Genomic DNA, 24179 nt, shown 5'->3' on the forward strand with positions numbered 1-24179 from the left:
TTTCCGGTAACAAATTTGATCATACGTTTTTTAAAAAACAGATTTATAAATACTTAAAAATATATAATACTAGTAAAGTTTGTTTAATGATAAATCTAATAATACAAAAGTTTAAAGTATCTATAAATACTTTTAAAATACGCACAATCAGTTCTGCTACAGTAAAGGACAGTGATAATTTAAAATAAACATAGAGAGTATCTTATTTCTGACAAGTGACCGGCTGACTACCCACCTGGATTCTAAGTTCTAGACACTACACTAGAGTAGTCATCGATCATTTTCCCATATTGTTGACGTACCAAATTTTGGTGTCAAACCTAACAGAACGATGGAATTAATGAACAGTTCGGACAAGCTGCCAAGGATTCCAGCAAATTCAAGCACAAGAACGTGTGGGATCAGTGGCTTCTGTCGTTTCTAGCACAAGTGAAGGTGCAGTGGAGGAGCTATCGGCCCAGTAGGTTTATATTTGTTTGAGTTTTTGCTTTTGAGTTTTTCTGAAAAATTGTTTTTTTATTTGTTTGAAAAGTTATTTTTGAAAATAGGTTATTGGTTTCTATAATAAATTTTTAGTTTCTCGGAAAAACGTCTCTCAATGAGCTTATCAACTTTAGTTTATTTTAATTAGAAACAGACTTCTGGTTTTTTTAGAAGTCATTTTTCTAAAATCCTATTTATTCTGACTTCTAACTTCTGACTTCTGAAAGCAGCAAAAACAGAATCAGAAACAGAAAACAAACGGAACATAAGACCACAGAAAACAAACGGAACATAAGACCACTTTGGACCTATAAAACTAACGGACTGGAGTATAAGATACCAGTCCATAATAATATAAGATGAGTCGAAGAATATAAAAGTATATATTCGAAAATTGAGCTACGACTGGAGTCACAGCTCCAGTTGTCCCAGCCCGAAATCCTATCCCAGTCTGAAATCCACCCGTGCTGTAGTAGATGAATGAGACTAAAATTTAATTCTGATTCGTTGATTCATGTTATATTTATACAAGATAAGAGGTACTCAACCGAAGATATCCTCCCAACGGACACCGATCACAACCGCCACTGTCAGTTTTGGTGGGATGAAGACCAATCACAACAGTACAAAAAAGAAAAGAAAACGTTATCTAAATATGTCGAGCTCTAGCTTTTATGTTTTGCTATACACAAAGGATGATACGCGAGAAAAACTAACCAAAAAAATGCTACAAAGCCACTGGAGTTTTACACGGGCGGTAAATCTGCAGTTAATTAGGTCTCCCTCTTTCTAGTAATTACATTACTTCGTAGCAACAGTAATTAGCTGATGTAATTAGCTTCTATGTCAACGGGACGAGCCAAGTCGAGATTTTTTATTTTTTAAATAAAAAATTACAAATATATGCACCGTTTTTAAAGACAGATGCATATATTTGTAATTTTTTAAAAAAAATATATAAAAAAGTTCGGGCCTAGTCATCTGGAGTTGGACCCGTCATGGTCGCCGCCGGTGCGGTCCGACCCGTTGCAGGCCCGGAGAGGGTGGTAGACGGGCCTGGGCCGGTAAATGGGCCACACCTGCGACTCCGTCGTTTGATCCTTGTGGTGGTCGGGCTGCGCGTCCACCGGCTCCGGCTTCACCTCCGCCGCTCTGCTCACGTTGTGCTCGCCGCCGCCGGCATCGCCGTCGTCTTCTCGCATTCGCTTCCGCCCGATGGAGACGCCGAATAGCCGCGCGCACGTCTTCTCATACTCGTTCTCTGCTCCCGGCTCGGGCCCGACGGCCGCTGGGGCGCCCGGGCACGACGGCATGAGCTCGAGGACCGAAGGCGGTGGAGGCGGAGCGGCCTCCGCAGACTCGTCGGAGCGGTTCCCGGCCTCCGCTTTGAAGGCCTCGATCTGTTGGGTGGCGGCGTCTAGATGCTGGGTGGAGGCGTACTTGGACATGAGGAGGAGGATGTTGTCGCAGAGCTTCTTCATCCGGCCGAGCTCGCGCGCTAGCCGCGCGTTCTCACGCCGCAGCCGCGCGTTCTCCTCGCCGACGTCGCCGGAGGCCAGTGAGGCCACTACGCCGGGGCCCGAGCCGGATGGCGCCTGCGGCTGCAGCGACGTGGGGTCAGGTGACGAGCTCGACGACAGCACCTGCTCGTCGCCGGAGTAAACTGGCGATCCCACCGGCAGCGCCATCGGGATCCCCGTCGCCGCCGCCACCGTGACCATCCCCGTCGCCTCCGCAGCCGGAGTCACCTTCCGGCGGTGTATGTCGCGGAGCAGCCGCTTCTCCCCTCGCCGGAAGCAGTCGTTGGCGAACTCCCACCTGTCCGGCACAATCTTCCTGAACCCCTGCACCCGCAGATCACCATGAAACACGAACGCATCGATCGATCAGCACCACGCCAAGACATGAAAAAATAATCGAGATCTGATGAGCCGAAACGACTCACGTAGGTGTTGAGCTGGCGCACGAAGCTGGAGAAGTTGTTGTGCTTGAAGTACTTGGGCAGGAGGTCGCGCGCGAACTCCGCCGGGCGCCACACGACGAAGGCGGATCCGTCGTCGTTCCACGAGATGACGTCGTCCACCGCGGGGTCGTCCACCAGCTGGTACGTCTTTCTCAGGAACGGGGTGGGCATCGACCTCTGCCCCGCCGCTGCCCCCTCCGCGGGCGTGGGCGGCACGGGAGGCGGCTCACCCCCCGTGGCGGCCTGCTCGGCGGCCATGGCGCCACCGCCCACGCAGATCTGGCCGGGGGACACCGTGACTTCCAGGCACTGAAAGACGGTCGCTTCTACAAGCCGAGGCGAAGGCGCGGAGGAGTAGGGAACGGGAGGAGGAGAAGGAAGAGGGAAGCGGTCGCCGAGGGGGGGCGCTCGCTATAAGCCGAGGGAGGGAGGCCCGCCCCGCCACTCGTGCCGAGTCGGATTTGGGTCCTCCGGTGATCGGACGGTGGTTGTGGATGGCGGCGTGCGGGCAAGGAAAGTGCGAGAAGGTTCGTTTGTTTTTTTGCCGGGTTGGTTATTCTGGAAGGTTCAACGCGGGGCGGAGGGACCTGGGACAAACACGTTTCGGGCAGGGATGGGGTGGGGTGGGTGGGGCCCGCTCCGCTACGAGGCTGGAAGCTGGACACGTCAGAAATCAAGGTGTCCTCATTCCAGTATCTACGTCACATTTGGATGCGAGAAACGTATCGGAATCTCTGTCAAAGGGTGATTTTTAGTAAGTGATTTTGATGATTTTAGCAAGTGATTTGAATATGAAACAGGAGAAACTTTTCTTTTTTTATACTGCAAGAGAGAAACAAGCAAAAAATGGTTTTTTCTCATTTTTGAATGAGTTCATTCTTATTTACAACTATCATCCTCTATCAAGAATTAAAATATATTCAATCCAACTAGTAATTACACAAAATAATTCTAATTCATCAGAAAAAACATTTCTGAGGAAAAAACAAAAGTTTATGAGAGAATTCAGAACCACAGGCCCTTATAAACTGACCTGGAGTACTATGGATGACTTAGACTGCGCGGTTCAAATTGTTTGGGCTCTTTTTCAAATAGATTTGCGTTTATTTATGCATTTTGAATTAAATGTAGTAGGAGTAAATTTATTTACACATCTACAGGCAGCTACAAAGGATATAGCATGGACCAAGCATTTGGCTTGGACCTCACTTGGTTGTGAACACAGATAGGAGTATGATCCAGTCGCTTCCGTAGATTAGTTGATTGGAGCGTGACAGTTTTTTGCATGCGTGTCTTTGAGCAGATATTTTGCTAGACCCGATCGACTTAATTAAGATTTCCTTTCATCGCGTAGCTTTTCTGTTGCTGGGATCTTCCTGATCAGTGATCACGCTCTATCCTTGTGACACGGACATGACAGGTACTCCATTATACAACCTATCCTTAATACCACTGGAGAATCACGGTTCGTCTGTTCCGTTCCGTCTCTGAAGGTTCCATGGATTGCAAACGTGTCAACTATGCAAGTTAACACGTTTCACCTTGAGTCAATTGTAATATTTCCAAGTTCTGGCGAAACTGCTTAACAACTTAAGGATATATATACACACGTAACGCGGGAGGGCGCAGGAGCGTATTGCGGGATGCGGGAGCGAGGGCGCGGGAGACACAGGACAGAACAACGAAAAATACATAGGCAAATCATAAGAGGTGCGAAAAAGAAGCACTACTGTTTTTTAAATATTCCTTCTATTTTTTAATATTTCTCACTTTTAACCAAACACGTATACCAATGCATATTAAAGACAGTATAAATTTTAAATATAAAATGATAAAAATACCTTTTAAAACTAGCTAAAATCCTATATAATCTACCATAAATAAATGAATAAGAGATATTTTGTAGAGATAAAATTAAAAACTACATCTAAAAACGTGAAATGACAAGTATTTAAAAATAAATAAAATAGTTAAAAATGATATATATATATATATATATATATATATAGGAAAACTAGTATGTACTCCTGGGTGTATGTACTCCCACCTCTCATATACCACTTTTACACATGAGTTATACTTCTTTATCACTTTAAATATACTTCATTAGTAATTATAAGATACTACAATACAAATCCCACGAAATTTTTTATGAAATTCCATGATTTTTATCTTAATTTGCGTATATACTTCTTTTATGTATAAAAAAGAGTATATAGCAAAAATAAAAGGCTAACATTGAATTTTTTTTCATACAACTCATATTGGAGTATCTTAGAATTAGTATTAGAGTATACTAAAAATGATAAAAGAGTATAAAGTGTTTGTTTAGGTGGTATATTGCATGTGGGAGTACATACTCCTAGGAGTATAGAATAGGTGTCCTATATAGGAAAACTAGTATGTACTCCTGGGTGTATGTATATATATATATATATATATATATATATATATATATACACACACACACTTGGGGATGGGCGAGGGCGCGAGGCTGGTCTTGGTCGCACTAGCAGCAGGGGCAGACCGGCAGAGGGGTCAGGCGTCTGGCAAAGCAACAGGGCAGACTACGGGGGTCAGAGGTGACGGACGTATTTGAAGCTTTCTTTGAATGGCGTCTGCTGCCGCTGATTCTGATCGAGAGAAAAACGGAACGAGCGATCTGCTGCTTTCTGCAGGAAAGAAAGCATCGTATGATCGTACTAGCTACGTCTTTTTCTTTCTCTCTGCTGGATGACTTGACTTTGACTGAGAAATGGGGAATGCTCGTTTCTGGCATCTACCAGATTGCCACAGGCGCCTTCACGGTACTGCTGTTGGCATGGCATTTCTCCTATTCTTTAATGTATCTTGCGTTTGAATCCATGGCCACGAGTCTCACCTTCTCTACCAACTGCTTTTCTTCTTCTTCTTCTCTCTCTTGAGAGAGATAATTCTTGTCTTTACTTGGTACAGATCCAGGGCCGTCAGGCGGGCACAACAGAGCCAGAAAGGTGCCGGAAAGATCCAACAAGACCCAGCCCAGCCTCGTCATCTACGGGAAATTCCAAACAGAAGCCCGCTCGTCAGGCTCCATCGTTACAGCCCAAGCGGTCCTTAATTCGCAGGGCCTCCTCGCGTTTGGGCTGTTGGCTGGGTCTATGCTCTCACGCGACACAGAGAACGCGCCTGAGATACGGCCCACTTGTCGTTTCTGCTTTCTCTTTTTTCCCTAAAAGCAAATAAAAGGGTGATGCTTATTGTTCATATGCCTGAAAACGTGTGACTTTTCAGTCGATGCCCACAAGTACACGATTTGTATTGGACGGATCGTGTTCTTTATTCATCCTCTAGCGTTTCTTCTTCCTTACGACCGCCTCGTGTCCATCCACCATCACTAGCCTCACTTCTCCACCTTTCGCTCTCCTCTGGTCGTCTCCGATGATGTGCTCGTTGCCAAATCCGTCACCTTCACCCCTGTCACGCAAAACTGGCTGCACCGATGCGTTTCTCTCACCCCCATCCTCTCCCTGCCCATCCGACGGTCCACCCTCACGCCTACCATCACCGTTGGCTAGCCATGCTACCCAAAGGCTCTCTAAGGTAGGAAGCCATAAAAGCCCAAGTCCTGAAACCCTAAAGCTCACAAAGAACGCTAAAATCATGACAAACCAAGTGAACTCATGTGTTCACATGATCCGACTTAATAGTTTGTGTAGGAACGAGAATGGCGACTAGAGGGGGAATGAATAGGCATCTCAACAATTTCTTTCGAAATAGATTGTCTTTTCTTATTTCTCACCCAACGCACCTCAAAACGCTCAAGCGGAAGTAAAAGAATGAGAGAGACAAAGTAATAAGACTAGTTCTATAGCAATATAACTCCATAGATGGAATATGAACCATAAGTTCTATTCAAGACCATTCCATATACTTTTGTGCACAAAAACTCGCAACTTTCAAAAAAACTAGAAAAGATGGACATCGGACAAGGTTATCCTCCAAGATGATAGTCTAGTGGTAAGAGAACTCAAGACCCGTTCAAATACATGAGTATGTGAGTGTTTAAGCCACTAGCATCAAGAAAAACAACCCTGCAAAGGTGAAAAAAACTGCAGCTCAAAGAAAATATCTCCAGGAAAGGAACCTCTCCAAATTGATGATCTAGAGGCAAGGGTACTCAAGACCCATGAGCATACACTCGTATGTGAGTTTTTATGTCTCTAACAACAAAAAGAATGATCTCACAATGTGCTGAAATTTCAGCCCAAAAATCAAAACCAAAACCGAAAAACTTGCAAACTTGCGAGGGAAACAATAGAGGAAAATTAGAATGAGGGGAATTCAAGCATATGCAAAAATATAAACTTAATTACTCAAAGATGCCATCCCTATTTTATACGGATTACAAAGATTTATCTCTCAAAACTCTCACCTATTACATAGGCTAAGTATTTATCATTCTCTCCTCTAAAATCATAACTCTAAGGCTCTCAAATGGGTGGCATAAGGGGGCTCAAGTGGCTACTTCAAAGCTTTCTCTAGCTCTACCCCACTATTTATAGGCTTAGGAAACTTGGTCCTTAAGTTTCCTAGTTTTTTTTCCGAAATACTCCTCTTTTGTAGTGTATTCCTACCTACCACCAAGGGTATTTTGGTCTATTTTCTTCTCTATTCATCAGACGGCCGTGGAGCCTTCACGACTTAGCTTCATCTCGATGCAAGCTTCGTGATGGTACCATATACTCCTCCAGTTCTCCCACAGTTTGAGGCCAAACTGCGAAACCGCTTGCACGTTTCTCAAAGCGTGGCTCACCGCCTTGCTTACACCTTAAGCAAGCACTTTGATGTCAACGCGTGTACTCCATCATGCAATCCTAACCGCCGTCAAGTCTCTTCCACTCCCGATCCATTGGACCGTCTTATCACTTGCAACGGCATCCCATTCGCTTAACTTTGTCAGCACGCCGTCTTCATCTGCCTTCAATGTTTTGTTTGACCTCCACGTGTTCAGTTAGGATAACCTTGACTCCTCCCGATCTCTTTGATCGTTTGGCACCAAGCACTCCGATTGACCCCGATCATTCCGCCGTCGACCGTCAAGTTGCATCCATCACCTGCACACCATGAGACAAGCAAACATATATTTCTAACTCCAATTCCAATTAATACATAATCAATATGCTCAAATGGAATCTCAAATCAATTCAAATCACATCAAAGCTCATGCAAAACCGAAGATCATCAAACCAAATAAATGACAGTATCAATCACTCATCACAAGAAAATCAAAACACGTTTCAACTTGATTTCTCACTTTGAAGATTTCATGGACCTGAAATATAGGAAATGTGCAAATAAAAACGAATCGCATTTTCTCCATTGTCAGAAGCATCCATGCTCCTTGGATTGGATTCCTACTCCCTAGTCCCCTACAAGGAGGCTCTTCGAGATCTGTTAGCACGCAGAGGCAGCACATTGCTAGCTGACCATGATCGTTTCTCAAACAACTCCGTCCTGGTAGGGCCATCACGATTGCTTCAAGTTGCTAGCTTTACAGAGTTTTCTCTGCACCTACTCATGCCATCTTCCAAATGGAAACTGCCTGGAGAGAACATTTCTGGTTTCTGCTTGCCTAACCAGACACTGTAACAATGGTCCTGATCTAGTGCTTTTTTGGCTGCCTCAAGCTCAACCAAACCCCAGATCTCAATCTACAGCGTGGCCCTGGCCAGCCTTTCCAGTGAAGGATAAGAAAATAATTGTGATGTCGAAGTATACGGGGTCAATGATTAAAGGCAGAAGAGAGCACAAGGGGCAGAAGGCTAAAGAAAAGGGGTCATTTCAGAAGAAACAACCAACAACTTTACCATGCATGTTCTTCCTTCCCCCTTCATCGTTCAGAATCCAGATCTCCTTTCACATGGGTAAAGGTGCTACCTGAAGTTTCGTCTGCGACTTCACTGTGATTCTGATCTGTCCAGCTTGTCATTTTACAATCATGCATTTGGTCGAATGATCTACTACCGAGTACTGACAAGGTATACTGAAAGTAGACAATACTTCATTCAATCCGAAATAAATATTGTTTTAGACTTCGATAAAATTATCAAAATACAACTTTAACTACTACTTTTTTAATATATTAATAAAATATAATAAAAATATATTATTATAGAATTACTTTTCAAGACAAATCTATCTGTATTATTTTTAAGTGTTTAAAAATTTATGATCAAAGTTAAAACAGTTAATCTTATTTTGGAGACTGTGAGGGAGGAACAGACAAGACCAGCATGTTGCTCTGACATGTCTAGAATAATTCAGAGAAGCGGGCCAATAGGGACCAATTTTATTGTGGACAAGTACTACTTCGGAAAAGCACGGGAGACACAGCTCAGCTCGGTGAAGAAGGATGTTGCCAATCAGATAAATTGTAGATGCTCATTGCTGTTAGCTGAAGAGATTGGGTGAACATGGCAGACCATTTACTGAACACGTACTTGAGTAATATCAGATACAGAGAACCAAGAAAAGAACAAATCAAATTGGCTAGTACAAAGTATAATATAATCGTCCAACTATCATATCCAATTTCCTTGCCACATCCAACTCGTGAAAAAATATCGATCACACAAAGTGAATGCTTAACTAAACCAAAGCACACTTAAAGACGCTATCTACATCGGAGGATTTGTTGCAGGATTTGTTGCTATGAAGCTATCCACAGAAACCAAACGCAAGTAGCTGCAGAGACCCTCCTACTTCATCAGGGCTCAGGCAATCGTCACCTCTCACGTTTTCTCTTGAGAGGAAGCAGACGCTTCGCCTTCTCAGGCAGTTTCTTCGCCGATTCTTCAGCCGTGGCGCGGCGAAAACCGAGATGCTCCGACAGGTTCTCCACTTCCACCTTCACCACGTCCTTCCGCACTCCAATGTCGGTGATGTACCTGCCGGCGCAGTACATCCCGGCCGTGACAGCGGCCATGCCGAGCGGGCCAGCGGCCAGCAGCTTGAACGGCGTGGAGAAGAGCGCCGCCAGCGGCACCCCGACGGCGGAGGCCGCCTGCCCGCTCCTCCCGATGCCTCCCGGGCCCGGCTCGTCGTCGCCGGCGGGGAGGAGGCCGGTCTTGCAGTAGAGCGCGAAGTCCTCGCAGTTGTTCTCGAACACGTCGTAGTCCCCGAACCCGTTCTGGAGCAGGTGCATCGCGCGGTGCACCGCGTCGCCCGGCGGGTCGGGGCGCGCGGTGGTGCAGGTGCCCCCGCGGAGCTTGGCGAGGAACACCGCCGCGGGGGCGCCGTACTCGAAGCGGTGGAGGGCGCCGCCGCGGAGGAAGCAGTCGAGGCAGGTGAGGATGACGCCGCTGTCGGGGAGCTGGAAGCCACAGTCCGGGAAGGTCGGGCACTCATCTGAGCCCCGCGAGAGGAGACTGGACGCGGCGATGGCCGAGTCCAGACCGGCGGTTCCTGCCTCTTTCTTCCGCGTGAAATGCACCACCTTGCTCCCGCCAACGTAAATTCCTGGATGATCCATGCAAAAATGCACGTCTTGCGTAAGAACATGACCCCGACTGGAGATCCAGTTCATGAGTAACACATGAACAAACCTTGCACCAGTGAATTCATTTTATGGACCATGGCCATCATCACGGTTTAATCAGGCTACTGATTACTGAATCACGAGTACACACATACGCCAATGATCGAACGTTCGTGGCAGCAAAGAAACAACGCCTGCCAACCCAAGGCGAAAATGTCGGTCCCGTGCCGTCCCTATGGCAGCACACACATCACGACTAGATGCAGATCAGAGTTCTTTACGCTTCCAATTGCAGATCAATGGTCGGTGAGGAGATGCAAAGTAAAAGAGCATGGTAACTCTCAGCTAGAGGACACATGCATGTAGGGTATTGTAGGCAGCAAAGTGAAAAAGTCGGTGACTTTGATCGCAGCTAATAAAGTTACTAAATGGTTGTTGACAAGGATCCTTTGGTGAAAAATGAGTTCGTTCCTGATAGCTGAAACCGTCACTGGACTGGAATACCTCACTAGCAGTTCGTTAGTTACTGAGCTAGTGGTCCTGGAAAAAAAAAGAAAAAAAAGAAAGAGAAATGTGTGTGTGTGTGTTTGCGACGTGAGAAAAATTAAAGGAGTAATGAGCTGGTGACCGGCCGTGTTTTTGTACAGATGCTGCATGGCCATAGCATGCGGTCAAGGCCGTTTGGATTGACAGGTTTCTGTTCGTGCGTCGCGTACCTCCAGGCTCTAGTCGCTACATTATTCGCCAATCAGCCCATGCTACGAGTTACAGAAGAAGTAAGATTCAGCAGGTTACAGAAAATGGCCGGGAGGGAGGTTCAGCAGTTACAGCGTACTAGCAGTACTTACAGCTGCCTTGAGGACTCAGCCAATTTAGCCTTGGTCCTTGGATGATACTTGATATGGCTGCGCGCTACCTATCGAGCAATGGCCGCTACAGGAGCAAGAAGCTTCGTTTCGAAAATACAGGAGCAAGAAGCTAACGCAACTTAACATCAGGCGAGTCGAGCATGAGAATTGCAGTCTGCTTGAGAGCACGCACGGTAATTCACAGCAATGGAGTGCGTCCAGAACTAAGCATCGGCAAATCCCCCATCAGAAGCCAGAGAGAGTAGGGGCAAGAAGACGGAACAAAATCCATTCTGCAACAGCATGCGCCTATTCGCCGGACAACAATTGCGGCGCTCTCCCGGGAACGCAACTGTGGCCGCAGCCAAAACGAGCGCAATTCCCGCGGACGTGGAGGCGAAAATTAAGGAGACGAAGTCGGGCGAGTGGCACCGGCAATGCAGGAGGAAGAGGAGGAGCGGCGCACCGTGGTGGGAGTAGGCGTAGCTGGCGCGCCAGGTGTAGATGTGGTCGCCGGGCTTGATCTCCGACCGCTCCACCCGGTGAGACAGCAGCCCCATCGATCAGGCGCGCCAAACCCTGCAGCTTTTTCTTCTTCTTCTACACGTCCGGCGGCCAGGAGCTAGCGCTGTAGTTTCATCCGGAGATGGAGAAGGTGAGCTCGTGCTCTGCTCTTGCGTTCAAAGAAAAAAAGTTCGTGCTCTGCTCTGGTTCTGGTGGCTGGACTTGACTGAACTCGGGCCAAGTGAAGTGAAGTGAAGGAGGAAGCGTGGGATTAGTTATCTTCAGGACCGAGGTGTCGGCATGTGCAGCTGTGTGATCGGCGATGCAGTCCTCGGGATTCGCGCGTGATCTCGGAAGGTGATGTATACCCTCTTTTTATTATTTTTAACTCCACTGGATGCGATTCTCTATTTCGTTGATTGATTCATCTTTGTGGTAATTAAGCATCTCTGCCTGAGCGGTTGCATTTCCTTTGGATCTGAGTCACACATTTGTTTGTGCTTCACTTAATCGGCACCCGGATGTCTCACCGGGGCAGGCCCTCAAATAATTTCGCTATCTCATCATGCATTGGGTACCAACTTCCTGGATTATCTCTCCAAAGCAGACATGTGGGTGTGAGTATAGGATGTAGGTCTTAGAGCATACATAAGGGGGTTTGGATGAGTGTATACGTGTGATGTGAGTATGTGTGTGAATTCAGATACTACTATTTGTACTTTGAAGATGAGATTAAAAAAAAAAGTAACAACCAATAATGCTAACTGCTAAGTCAGGTAGAACAAAGCTCTCGTGCACCAAAAGAAAAGCTACCAACACAGGTGCGGGGTACAGATCAATCACTGAATGTAAGATGAATAACTAGGGGCTGATCTCATTCTTCGTCTCTAGCCTTCTCCCTTTTTTTTTCTTCCTCTATCTCATCTTCTCCCTCATATCTCTCCTTCTCCGTAGAGCACCCTGCATCCCCTTGAAGATCCACCCCTGGTCACCAACTCATATCGATCTTGCACCTGACATTTCACTTGTGTAAGCTGCAAAGTACCACAGAGAATAAACACTTGCTAAACCAAGCACAAAGAACCCACGTCGATGTCGATACCCAGAAAAACAAGGCCCATGTTAAGGACGATCTAGTGTGGTAGAGAATCGGAAAGGGATAGTTGAAGTAGGAGGATCAACAAGCAGAATTATTCGGTGGGACGAAGAACAAAAGAGGCGGGAGGAGGAAGACAGGTGGATTACGTTTTCAAAGTGTGTCTCTGTTCAGGCATACCCTCTCCTCTCCATCTCTCTTTCCTATATAATATGTTCTATTACATGGCCTTTGGCCCGATCCACTCACTGGATCCACTCGTCATCAATGCCCCTCTTGTTGGGCTTCTTCTGTCGCTATGTACGCCGTGGTCTTGTAGCTATGTTGCCCATTGTCGGATGCACTGTAACATCTCCTCCTCCTTTGGAACCTAATTGACCCCAAGTAGGTGCGTGTGGAAACTCTTACCGCGGGGCCTTGGTGTCCTCCCAGGTAGCGAGTTCCTTCGGTGCTGACGACCATTTCACCAGTACTTGAGTGGTCGAAGAATAGTCATGTGTGATCAATCTACGCTGTAAGATACGCTCTGGTATCTGAAATGTCAGGTTAGCTGAAGGTAATGGAGGTAAGATCTGAGGGTTACTACCAACACCTGGTTTTAATCGTGAAATGTGAAATACTGGATGAATAGAACTCATAGGTGAAAGTTCCAACTTGTATGCAACTGGACCGATCTTATCCACAATGCAAAATGGAGCAAAGAATTTGAATGATAGTTTGTGGTTAGCGCAGACTACAACCGACAATTGAATGTACAGATATAATTTCAAGAAGACCTAATCACCAATTTCAAATTGTCATTTCGATCGCTGCTTGTCAGCTTGTACCTTCATCAGTTGCTAGGTGCGGAGTAGATGCTGATGCAAGAGACGGTCCATTAACAGACGCTCATTGAGCAATGATGCCAGATCAGTTACCTGACAACTGTGACCATCCTCAATGCCTAGATGTCGCGGAGTAGTGTCATAAAAAACCTCAAAAGGCAACTTATTGAGTGTGGAATGGAAGCTGGTATTGTACTAATACTTGGCTTGTGATATCCACTGGCTCCATTTTGTTGGACAGGAAATGACGAAACAACGCAAATAGGTCTCAACACATTAATTTAAACGCTCAGTCTGTCCATCAGTCTGGGGATGGTACGCGGAACTCATGCGAAGTTTAGTGCTCGCTACCTTGAAGAGTTCTTGCCAAAGGTGACTCATAAAAATGTGATCAGGATCAGATATAATCGATAATGGTAAACCATGAAGCTTATAAACCGAATCCAAGAATATGCGAGCAATCTGTTTGTGCTGAAAAGGGGTGATTCAGTGGGACGAAATGTGCGTACCAAGAAAATTTGTCGATCACCACCAATAGCACATTGAATCGACTAGAGCGCATAGTCCTTCAACAAAAATCCATTGAGATGACTTGCCAAGATTGAGTGGGTACTAGTAAAGGTTGCAATAGCCCGTGATACTTGGAGTGATTCGGTTTTGCCTGCTGGCAGAAAAGACAACTCTGCACATGTTGCTGAACTTGAGATTGCATTCCCTTCTAATCAAATAACTGCTTAATGCGTCGATAGGTCACCGGGAACCCCGAATGGCCGCAGAGAGCACCGTTATGAAGCGCTATGATAATCTGTAGTTGTATTGCCGGATCATTGCCTATCCAAATGTGTTGCTTGTACTGAATGAACCACTGATAAAAATATAAGGACCTTCAGTAGATGGTTTAGTGGCCAATGTCACCAGTTCTTGTTGTGCCTCATGATCATTCTTGTAACTTGCAATGATAGTGAGTAACCAACTTGGCTGACAAGAAGATATCATTGAGTTCGAGATTCTCTTGGGGTCTGCGGGAAAGGACATCAGCCACTCTATTGTCGGTTCCTTTCCTGTATATGATCCGGTACTATGATCTTAAAAGCTTTGTGAATACTTTTTGTTGCCATGTTGTGTGCAATCATTGTTCATTTAGGTGGGATAGACTGCAGTGGTCAATGTATATCACAAATTCACCATATTGTAGATAAGAATGCCATTGCTCAATAGCTAACAAGATTGCAAAACATTCTTTTTCATATGTCGACAAATCTTGGTTGCGAGCTCCCAATGCTTTACTGACAGAAGCGATGGGATGACCATTTTGCATGAGAACTGCACCCACTCCAACTTCACTGGCGTCAGTCTCCACCTGAAATGGTTTGTGAAAATCTAGAAGGGCCAAAACCGGGGCTTCAATTAGAACTTGTTGTAGGGACCTTGAAAGTAGTGTCAGTTGTGGAAGTCCAGATAAAAGTGGCATTCTTGCACAAAATATCAGTTAATGGTCAGCTAATGGAACAAAATTGTCGGAGAAATTTCCTGTTGTAGCCAACAAGGCCCATAAAACTGCGCAACTCCTTCACGTTGTGTGGTGTTGATCAGTCCTTGATTGCAGTTATCTTTATTTCATCAGTCTGAACCCCAGTGCACTGACCACATGGCCGAGGTAAGCAATACTTTGTTGAGCAAAAGCACGCTTAGAGATCTTAACACACCATTGATCAGTCCTTAGGAGATGCGGTACTTGTTGGAGATGCTCCACATGCTCATCCAGAGATTTGCTATACACAAGTATGTCACCAAAGAATACTAAAACACACTTACGGAGCACTGGGGATAGTGTTTTGTTCATGACACCTTGGAAGGTAGCTGGAGCTCCGGAAAGACCAAACGACATTACCAAAAACTCATAGTGCCATGTATGAGTTTGAAAGGTGGTTTTAAACTCTTCTCCCATGGCCATTAGGATTTGATGGTAACCAGCACGTAGGTCCAATTTGAAGAACGAGAAAGAGCCTGCTAACTCATCCAAAAGCTCATCGATGATTGGAATTGGATATTTACTTTTGACAGCCAAAGCATTTAATTGCCAATAATCAACACAAAACTCCAACTCCCATCTTTTTTTCTTTACCAAGAGAACAGGAGATGAGAATGTGTTGGTGCTAGGTTGGATGATACCTTGTTGAAGCATGTCCTGGACTTGCTGTTCCATTTCAGTTTTCAATGCTGGTGAGTATCGATATGGTCTGATATTGACTGGGTGTGCACCAGTAATAAGAGGGATTCTATGGTCACAGGATCTGGCAGGAGGAAGGCCTTGAGGTTCTGCAAAAACATCGTCAAATTGCTGCAAAAGTGTTTGAATGGCTGGTGGTACAAGTTGCTAGTTACTGTTGTCAGTCTCTGAAAATACAACCATCACGCTCACTTCTGGGGCCGATTGATGCATAGGTCGAATACCTTATAAAGCAATCCAAGTTCCAGCATAAGAAATGGTCATACACTAAGATCCCCGATGGACCTTCATTGGGCTGAAAGTTTCTAACAAATCCATCCCAATAGTTGCTCCATAAGAATGTAGAGGTAGAACCTTAAGAGGTTGAAGGTAACACCCTGAATAGACCATTCCACATCCTTAATTTCCTGATGACATTCAAGGATACCACCATTTGCCACTTGCACTCTCAAAGGAGAAACCAACTGTGTAGCACCTTGAAGCTTATTAGAAATAGCAAAACTTATGAAAGTGTGAGAGCTACCTGAGTCAATAAGCATCAACATATGAACTCCTTGGATCTGGCCTGAAACCTTTAGTGTCTTGGGAGACTCTTTACCAATGAATGCTGCATAGGACAAAGCCAGCAGAACCCCTTCTGAAAATTGGTCTAGCTGGTCAAATTCCAATTCGTCTGCAGAGAACAATTCCCAGAGCTCTTGTACTACATGGAGTTGAATCGTGGGATGACATTTGTGCTTTCTTATCCATTTTTCAACACACAGATAACACATGCCTTTAGCTTTTCTGTAAACACGAAGGGCAGCCATTTTGTCTTCAAATTGTTACTAATGAGCTCCTTCCACACCCCTTCTATCATCGGCTGCTGCAGACAAAATTAGCTTCGCTAAGGAGATATATTGCTGGGTGCCCAAGCTTTTTAGTGTTGAACGATGGTTAGACAACCAGTCGAACTTGCGAAATTCACGGTGCTTGGAAGGATCACCCATTTCTTCCTACAAAGCAGCAAGAGTGCAAGCAGTATCGAGATTGACTGAGCACTAAACCATAACTATCGATTTAATATCATCTTTCAACCCATCAATAAAACGCGTTAAATAGTAAACAAGATATGGAATTGAGTCATAAGCGACAAATTGATCAACAAGTTCGACAAACTTATCACTGTATTCTTTCGCATAACCCATTTGTCGAATTTGGAACAATTGGCGCAGTAACAACTCATGTTGATCGCGCCCAAAATGCACATGAACCATTTCACAAAATTCAGGCCAACTTGCTGTGCGCACACACCATTCGACAGATTGCAACCATCGAGCCACCACCTCCATCAAGTCCATGGATGATACCTTAGTCCACATGGATGGGTCTACGACAAACAAATGGAAATTACTTAGGCAATTTGTGTCCTGTGTGGCATGAATTAGACGATGTGCGTGCTGATGACTCAAAAGTGCGAGATCCAGGAGGACAATGTTGCTTTGGGGATGGTGTGGTATCTATGCCCGGAGTTGTGAGAGGGCTGTGATGGACCCAAACACATGCTCTGGTGATTGAAGTGCTCGCGATGCTCATGAGGGCTGATGGCGGTGTCTCCAACAGGTGGGTGCTGGCCAACCATCTCCAGTGACGCCAATAGACCCGTGGAAGTCGCCGATTGGTCGATGACAACCTGGTCAATGTGCTTACGAAGCACGCACATCTTGAGTTGCAGTGCTTCCACCGCTGATGCAATCTGCAACTTCCAGGTGTCGAGGGTGATCATCACTTCTTCGATCGGCTTGAACTTCTCGCTCAAGGTGGACTGAACCCCATAGACGTGCTTCTCGACCACCTCAAACCGATCTCTGAGATTCTTGAACTCGCTGAGGAGGAGCTTCAGTTGGGGATCCATGGCGCCTACTCGCTTTTGGAAGCCCGTGAAGTGGTGATGTGGATCCAGAGCAGTAGCAAGATTGTATGTCTCTAATACCATGTTGTTAGGGACTATGTAGTGTGGTAGAGAATCAGATAGGGATAGTTAAAGTAGGAAGATTAGCTGGCAGAATTAGTTGGTGGGACGAAGAACAACAAATGCGGGAGGAGGAAGACAGATGGATTACGTTTTTAGAGTGTGTTTCCGTTTAGGCATATACTCTTCTCTCCATTTCTATTACATGGCCTTTGGCTCAATCCACTCACTGGGTCCACTTGTCGCCAATCACCCTCTTGTTGGGTTTCTTCTATCGCTCTATCCGTCGTGGTCTCGTAGCTGTGTCGCCAATTGTAGGATGCACTGTAACAGCCCATTACATGGTCAGCTGGGCCTCCTCTCAAAATCTGTCGTGGACCAATCTCTCTTGCGGCCTAAATAATCCGGGCCTCCGGAAGCCACCCGATGAAGCGTTTGCGGCCCAGATCGAGTTGCGGTGGCGAATTTGCACGGCTGCCGTCTGCGCTCCCCACGATTGGATCGTACAGCTACGCTTGGGTCTATGCGAGCCGTCTGATCGGATCCATACGGTCCATATGCAGTGGGCTTTAAGGCCAGCCAAGGCCTGGCCCAAATAGTCAGCCTCACGAGCGATACCACCGCCACGTCTCTTTCTATCTCTCCCCCTCCCCCCCCCCCTTCTCTCTCCACGCCACCACCGCCCCCAGTCGCCCGTGCTTCGAAACCCTAGAAGCACGCATCACTCACCTCCCTCACCTCACCTTACCCGCCGGGGAACGAGCGGAGGCCATGGCCGCGGAGAACTACTGGAGGTACGCCGACGCGCGGCAGCAGCAGCAGGCCATGGTGGCGGCGGCGGCGGCCGCGGCCGGGATGGGCCCCTCGCAGACGGTCAACACGGCCCAAACAGTTGCGGCGGCGGCAGGCATGGCGCAACAGGCAGCAGCCATGGCGCAGCAGGCCGCTGCGCCGTCGCTTAAGCGCGCGCGCCCCGACTTCGGAGGTTTGGCCTCTCGCTGCCAACTCCACGACACCCTTAGATCTGGCCTTGCGTTGTTGTTTATTTGCTGGTTGTTTTGCCCTTTCATCTAGTCGTTGCCTGCGCTTGCATGTCAGCGTGTATGGATTTTTGAAGGAAGATTTTAGATTCATGTTCGGTTACTATCTGTGCAGTTTTAGTTCCGGTGTGTAGATCTGCAGAAGTCTTTTGAGTAGTTTTATCTAGATCTGGGGGACTATGCCCTAGTTTTTTGGTGAACTAAAAATCTGGAACTCAAGCTAACATCGTTGCACTAGATTTAAATTTGAATCCTTGGTTGGCTAGAGGGTTAATTTTCCTAGTGAAAAGCCTGTTGGTATTGTAGATTGGCTAGAGGCTTGCAGATATAAAATGCTGAGGGGATATATGAGGAAAGTATGTGCTGTACTTCTTAAAATTTGCCTATTTCACTTACGGTGTGGTGTCAAGGATGGTAGCCGCATCGTCCACCCTCCTTACTGTACGGGGTTACTACAAGAAACAAAACAAATGTTGATCTTGCATTTTGCATCTATAGACGAATCAGGTCCAAAGTAGCTCTTCCACAATGCTGCTTGTGCTTGATTAAGGGCTTCGTGATTGTCTATTGAACTTCATTTTGTTGTTCCTCCATAGCTGTTAAAAAACATGGAGCTGAGATAGGGAATCGATAATTTTCCTACAGCAAGAGGCTTTTGAATGTTCATGCTGTATCCCTTTTCATTGTACCTCTGTCCATTTGTTATGACTGGTATATAGGATGAAAGATTATGAGCTTGCTGCTGAATTTATTATTAAAATTGATTATATGATATGATTGTTAAGTGAGACTTAAAATGCAATCTTTTGATTTTTATTTTGTTTCCGCAGATGTGTCCACAGGACAAGACATGACAGGATATTACCCTCGTGAGACTGATAGGGCAGGTTACCATTCACTGAGAGAGAACGAAGCAATTGGAGCATCTTATGACCGCTACTTGCGCAATGGGGTACAAACAAAGCTTCCTTAATGTAAAAGTAGCATTTTTTTCGGTAAGCACAGAGTTGGTGACTAACTTTAATCTGTATGATGACCTTATAGATGCCCACTGTTGGGGCCAATGACACTAGTAGGGCAGTTGTTGGCGGGATGGCAGGTGCAATGAGTGGTGGGATGGCAGGCTATCCTGTTGATGATCGTCGAATGATGGGTGTAGTCGGTATGGACAGCAGAGGGATGGGCTATGGTGCCAGACCTGAGCCTCCCCTCCCACCAGATGCATCAAGCACTTTGTACATTGAAGGCTTACCTGCAGACTGCACACGGCGGGAGGTTTCACGTATCCTTACATAAAATCTTAGTATAATTTAATGCTGTTTTTTTTGTAACGTGCCTGTCGAGCTTTGGACATTCCAATACCTGGCTGGCACTCTGTATCTTATGTGGTATCTCTGTTTATTATGTTGAATAGCTCTACATGTATATGCATCTTAGGAGTTGTTATTGGCTTATTGCTGACTAAATAGAAAGAGGGATGTTGGTTAGGTCTGCTGTCCGCCTTTTCTGTTTGTGTGTGAGTGGTGTTCCTTTTCAGATACCAGCTCTATCTGTATCTATTGCATATATCTTGCAGTATAGTCCATCTGTCCAAACAATTGCACTCTTTAATTTGTTTCAATTTTCAACTGCTCCAATAGAAATCAACACACCTTGAAAAGACCAAAATGTATTACAGTTCATATTTTTAAGGAGAGACGTGTGCTGTTTTTATTTTTGGTTTTTTGCACCATTCATTCCCATGAGGTTCCTTTGCTCCTTAACCCCCTTTGCCTCTGCAGATATATTTCGCCCATTTGTAGGTTTCCGTGAAGTGCGGCTTGTTAACAAGGAGTCCAGACACGTATGTTAATTATGCTTTGCGCTAATAAAATATTCTGTTCTGATGATAGTTGATGATATATCCTATCTTTTTTACTTTTCTGCAGCCTGGTGGAGACCCCCATGTCTTGTGTTTCGTTGATTTTGACAACCCTGCCCAAGCTACTATTGGTCTTGAAGCCTTGCAAGGTGAAAATGCTTATATTTGTGGATATGGATTATTTAGCTGTGTGGATATTCTGACTCGTAGCCTTGGTGACATACAAATTTTCATGTATATTTTTGTTGACTTATATTATATGTCTGCATTCCTCTCTATTGTTGTCAAGCTTGTTGGGAAATCGGTAATTACTCTCACGTTTTCTTCTTTATCTGTTGCACTTTATGTTAGTATCCGTTCTTTGGGTAAATTCCGCAGCAAAAATTTCTAAAATCCGGTCAATTATTAGCATTAGAAATCAGCTGATAGTTAACCGGGATTAACAGCGACAAACCCATCTGTTCTTTACTCCAGCCCACATAATACCTCTCAGCATTTCCTAGCATGCTAATAAGCTTGTAAGTGCACTTCCAAGAATTACTAGGAACTTGAAGAAGTCATGACCAACCTTACCCATTCTAAAAAATTAGCTAATTATAGGATGTTCTACAATTTGAACTCCTTTTGTCCTGGTACCCCTGCCAATCTAATCATATAGTTTCAAAATTTTACCATATCTAGTTTCCCTGTCTGATATGCATGCCTATTAGTGAAGGGCGAAAACTCAATTCTTCCTACTCTTGTTAAGGTTAGATCTCTTGTTAAAGCGACGACTTGAGCAATATAAACCATCGCGATTCATTTTGCAGGTTATAAGTTTGACGAACACGAGCGCGACTCAGCCCATTTGCGGCTGCAATTCTCACGCTTTCCTGGTCCGAGGTCAGCTGGCGGGCCTCGTGGTAGGCGTTAAGACGTGCGGGCCTTGTGGCTGCCGAACCTATCGTTTATACGAGCGATCAAACGGCCACGGCGTAACGCTTCTATATTGCGCTGAAATCTCCTTCGTCGGCTTTCTTGTAGGGTTCGTCCACTCATTTTGTGAAAGCGTGAAAATGAGAACACAATAATTCAGTCTCCTTCCATTAGATTGGCGTACCGTATGTTAGAATGGAACTTTAAAGTTATTCGACACATTGTATCTGCTCCCTTAGTTATTATGGTCTACTGTACTTTATTTCGGTTCTGCGTGTCTGAGTCTGAGACAATGACTTTGTTGTCCTGTGAATTGTTATATCTTCTGAAAACCAGATGTTTGTTGTTAGTCGTGTTCAGTAATACTATACCTTTGCTGGTCCTTGTGCATGGGTTGAAATCTGTCTAGTTTAAACTAGAATGATTTATTTCTCTGTTTTCCCTTTGCATATAGAAGTGGTTGCGTAGGAAGTGTCGAGTACCCCAGCATATTAAAAACCAGTGGCGACTCCAATTTTGATGACCAGCATATGAAATGAGTAATCTACTAATCTCTGAGCAGAACATATGATAGTGAACTTTTGAATTTTATATTGGTGTCCCGTGTCTATAAATCTTAGGAAATCTAACTAGATAAGGACAATACAGCGTGTTGCTTCAACACTGGAAGGATTGGGTTTGATTCTTGTTTACTCCTGTTGGTGTGAATTAGATGTATTTATTAATGTCTATCTTGTCATTTCCACCAGCAAGTCCTGTCTGTGCGAAGAACATAATTGGCGTTGTAGTCGTAGTAGAGCTATCTTCCTTGATGCTTTGTCAGAAAGTAATATATGTTTATTGTGTATCTGCTGAATTAGTTCATTATAGTTTTCTCTGATAGTGATTAATTGACAGTAAGTATTAACATGGTGCTGTTCGAGCTTATTTAGCAAAAATTGTATCATATGCCACAAGATAGGTGACTGGATAAAATCGTAACCTTTTGATAGTGAGATAAATATTAACCCTTCACATTTAAAGATATGGTAGGTAAGCAATGATTCAGTGTGTATCCACCTTCCTAAACTTACCTGTTGTGTCATACACTGTGCGCATGGTATATGTTCCATTACGAACCAGTCTCCCATGTGCAGCATTGCCAAATTATCACCTGCCATAAGAGGCGACAAGGTGACCATGTTATCAGTCATGCTTATGCACTCACGTAACAAAATTTTACCTGTCATAAGTGGCGACAAGGTGACCATGTTGTCAGCCATGCATATGCACTCACGGAAGACAGGAATTGGTTGTCTTTAAGCATAGAAAAGGTAGCCTTTATTCCTTGTGACTGTTGGTTTGTTTCAGATCACCTCCATAATTTTTTTTATCTTCATTGTGTTCAACTAGCTGACATACTCTGGTACGCATCAAATTATGACATTGCGCATGCTTATGAACTAATTCTCATGCTCATCAACTTATGGCATTATACTGAACTATTTAATATATGGTTTCCTTGCATACTGTTTTGTGCAGTAATTTCTTGACATGAATTGGTAATTTCGAAATTTGTCATTTCCTTTTGATAATAATATTGAGATTTATCGCATGTGTAACATTAGTTGGTTACCACCTTGGAGGCAGTACTGCAGTAGGTTGCCATGTGCGATCCTAGTCATAAAATCAAGATTAATGGTTGATCTGTGTGAAATCTGTATATCGTAAATAAAACCCTGGCTATTAAAACTGCACTGATCTTTTGTTTTTTTTTAATATGTAGTGTGCCTGCACTTAAGCATCATATCGTGCATATACTTAGTTTGCAATTCATAAGATTCAAAGGCGTGCCTAGGTTTAGGATCAGAAATGGATATAAAAAGCATGCATGGTGGATTACATGACATGTGAAAGATCTCACACACTTCAACGTGTTAGTTGCTTAGAACTATTTCTATTTCTATTTCTCTTCTATACATTGTTTATAAAACATTATTTGGATTCTTGTCAAGTATAATGAATCATTTCTGAATTGAACTATTGTGATATGTGTGGCTTGCGCAAAGGACTGTCTGAGACTCGTGAAAGGTATAGATAGTGCTTGTGCTGAATTACGTCAGAACGGTTGAATTGGTCGGGTTTATGTTTATTCCTTCCCTGACTTTGGTGTAATGTTTGTTCCTTCTTCCAGTGCTGTATAACCTTTGTACTAATTTGCCATCTTGTTGGATGTGCCAACGGTAAATCTTCGGCTGGAGTGATTCTATTGCATCATTACCTGGTGCATATGCCCAGACATGGAGAGTTCTGCATGGCAACAACCACGTTGACATTCAGTTTCGTCAGTATATGTATCCGCATGCTTGATTGATGATTACATCTTCTTATTGATACTTCGACGGTTGCTATTGTCGTCTCGTTTGCAGTTGCTTGTGCCGCTTATTCAATTCGTCCGGACAGCACATGCCTCGTTCATAATTGATTTTGTATTTGTGAGTCAGGTTGTTTGCAGAGGCAGTTGGTAAAGATATTTGTATTTGCTTATTTTCGGATTGTTGTTTTGTTCTTGAAATATACATGTAACACGACTTGCAATATAAAGTCTGTTGTGTGTATACTGTAATCTGGAAAAAGAAATTCTCTCTTCCTGAGGAAATATATGAATCTTTTTTTTTTTGTCTTATGTTGTCTGTTAGTTAGGTGACAGTAAGATGTCGCTTATTCAAAGAGGATATTTTTTAAAAAGCAAAAAACTCTGTATTATATTGTTCTCAAAATTTTAAATACTATTAAAGTAGTTATGATTTTTTTTAAAAAAATGTACGTTCTAAAAGATTTTATGGTTTAGCTCTAAAAATATCATGTCGTGGCGATTGTTGAACGTAAATGAGAACACCATTAAGATCATGCGCCTGGAACCAATCCAACTCATTCAAGTGAGAATCATTTTTTTCTTTAAAAAA

The 24179-nt window shown here is 44.4% G+C and overlaps 3 protein-coding genes across 3 annotated transcripts; 1 reads left to right on the plus strand and 2 right to left on the minus strand.

The window, feature by feature from the left end:
- Positions 1-970: 970 nt before the first annotated feature.
- LOC133895278 (heat stress transcription factor B-2b-like) lies at positions 971-2968 on the minus strand. Its single transcript, XM_062335458.1, has 2 exons — positions 2429-2968; positions 971-2327 (listed from the first exon to the last, which is right to left on the minus strand). Exons 1-2 carry the CDS (start codon positions 2702-2704, stop codon positions 1461-1463), a joined length of 1143 nt encoding a protein of 380 aa, XP_062191442.1. The 5' UTR covers positions 2705-2968; the 3' UTR covers positions 971-1460.
- Positions 2969-9120: 6152 nt separating this feature from the next.
- Positions 9121-11819, minus strand: LOC133894948 (protein LEAD-SENSITIVE 1-like). Its single transcript, XM_062335148.1, has 2 exons — positions 11280-11819; positions 9121-9946 (listed from the first exon to the last, which is right to left on the minus strand). Exons 1-2 carry the CDS (start codon positions 11371-11373, stop codon positions 9213-9215), a joined length of 828 nt encoding a protein of 275 aa, XP_062191132.1. The 5' UTR covers positions 11374-11819; the 3' UTR covers positions 9121-9212.
- A 6244-nt stretch (positions 11820-18063) lies between these two features.
- LOC133895445 (RNA-binding protein 1-like) lies at positions 18064-21583 on the plus strand. The gene is made up of 6 exons (XM_062335757.1): positions 18064-18403; positions 19289-19410; positions 19503-19740; positions 20240-20301; positions 20387-20468; positions 21129-21583. Exons 1-6 carry the CDS (start codon positions 18190-18192, stop codon positions 21230-21232), a joined length of 822 nt encoding a protein of 273 aa, XP_062191741.1. The 5' UTR covers positions 18064-18189; the 3' UTR covers positions 21233-21583.
- The last annotated feature ends 2596 nt before the right edge of the window (positions 21584-24179 follow it).

The sequence above is a fragment of the Phragmites australis genome, chromosome 16, assembly GCF_958298935.1.
Source record: "Phragmites australis chromosome 16, lpPhrAust1.1, whole genome shotgun sequence".
In the NCBI taxonomy this organism is placed as follows: Eukaryota; Viridiplantae; Streptophyta; class Magnoliopsida; order Poales; family Poaceae; genus Phragmites; species Phragmites australis.

Bases quoted from the DNA above. Each gene is read 5' to 3' on its own strand.
- LOC133895278 (XM_062335458.1), bottom strand. From the start codon at position 2,704: ATGGCCGCCGAGCAGGCCGCCACGGGGGGTGAGCCGCCTCCCGTGCCG. The intron at 2,328-2,428 runs GTGAGTCGTTTC...CTGCGGGTGCAG, and splicing joins TGCGCCAGCTCAACACCTAC to GGGTTCAGGAAGATTGTGCC.
- LOC133894948 (XM_062335148.1), bottom strand. From the start codon at position 11,373: ATGGGGCTGCTGTCTCACCGGGTGGAGCGGTCGGAGATCAAGCCCGGC. The intron at 9,947-11,279 runs GTGCGCCGCTCC...TGGATCATCCAG, and splicing joins CTACGCCTACTCCCACCACG to GAATTTACGTTGGCGGGAGC.
- LOC133895445 (XM_062335757.1), top strand. From the start codon at position 18,190: ATGGCCGCGGAGAACTACTGGAGGTACGCCGACGCGCGGCAGCAGCAG. The intron at 18,404-19,288 runs GTTTGGCCTCTC...TTGTTTCCGCAG, and splicing joins CGCGCGCCCCGACTTCGGAG to ATGTGTCCACAGGACAAGAC. The intron at 20,302-20,386 runs GTATGTTAATTA...ACTTTTCTGCAG, and splicing joins TTAACAAGGAGTCCAGACAC to CCTGGTGGAGACCCCCATGT.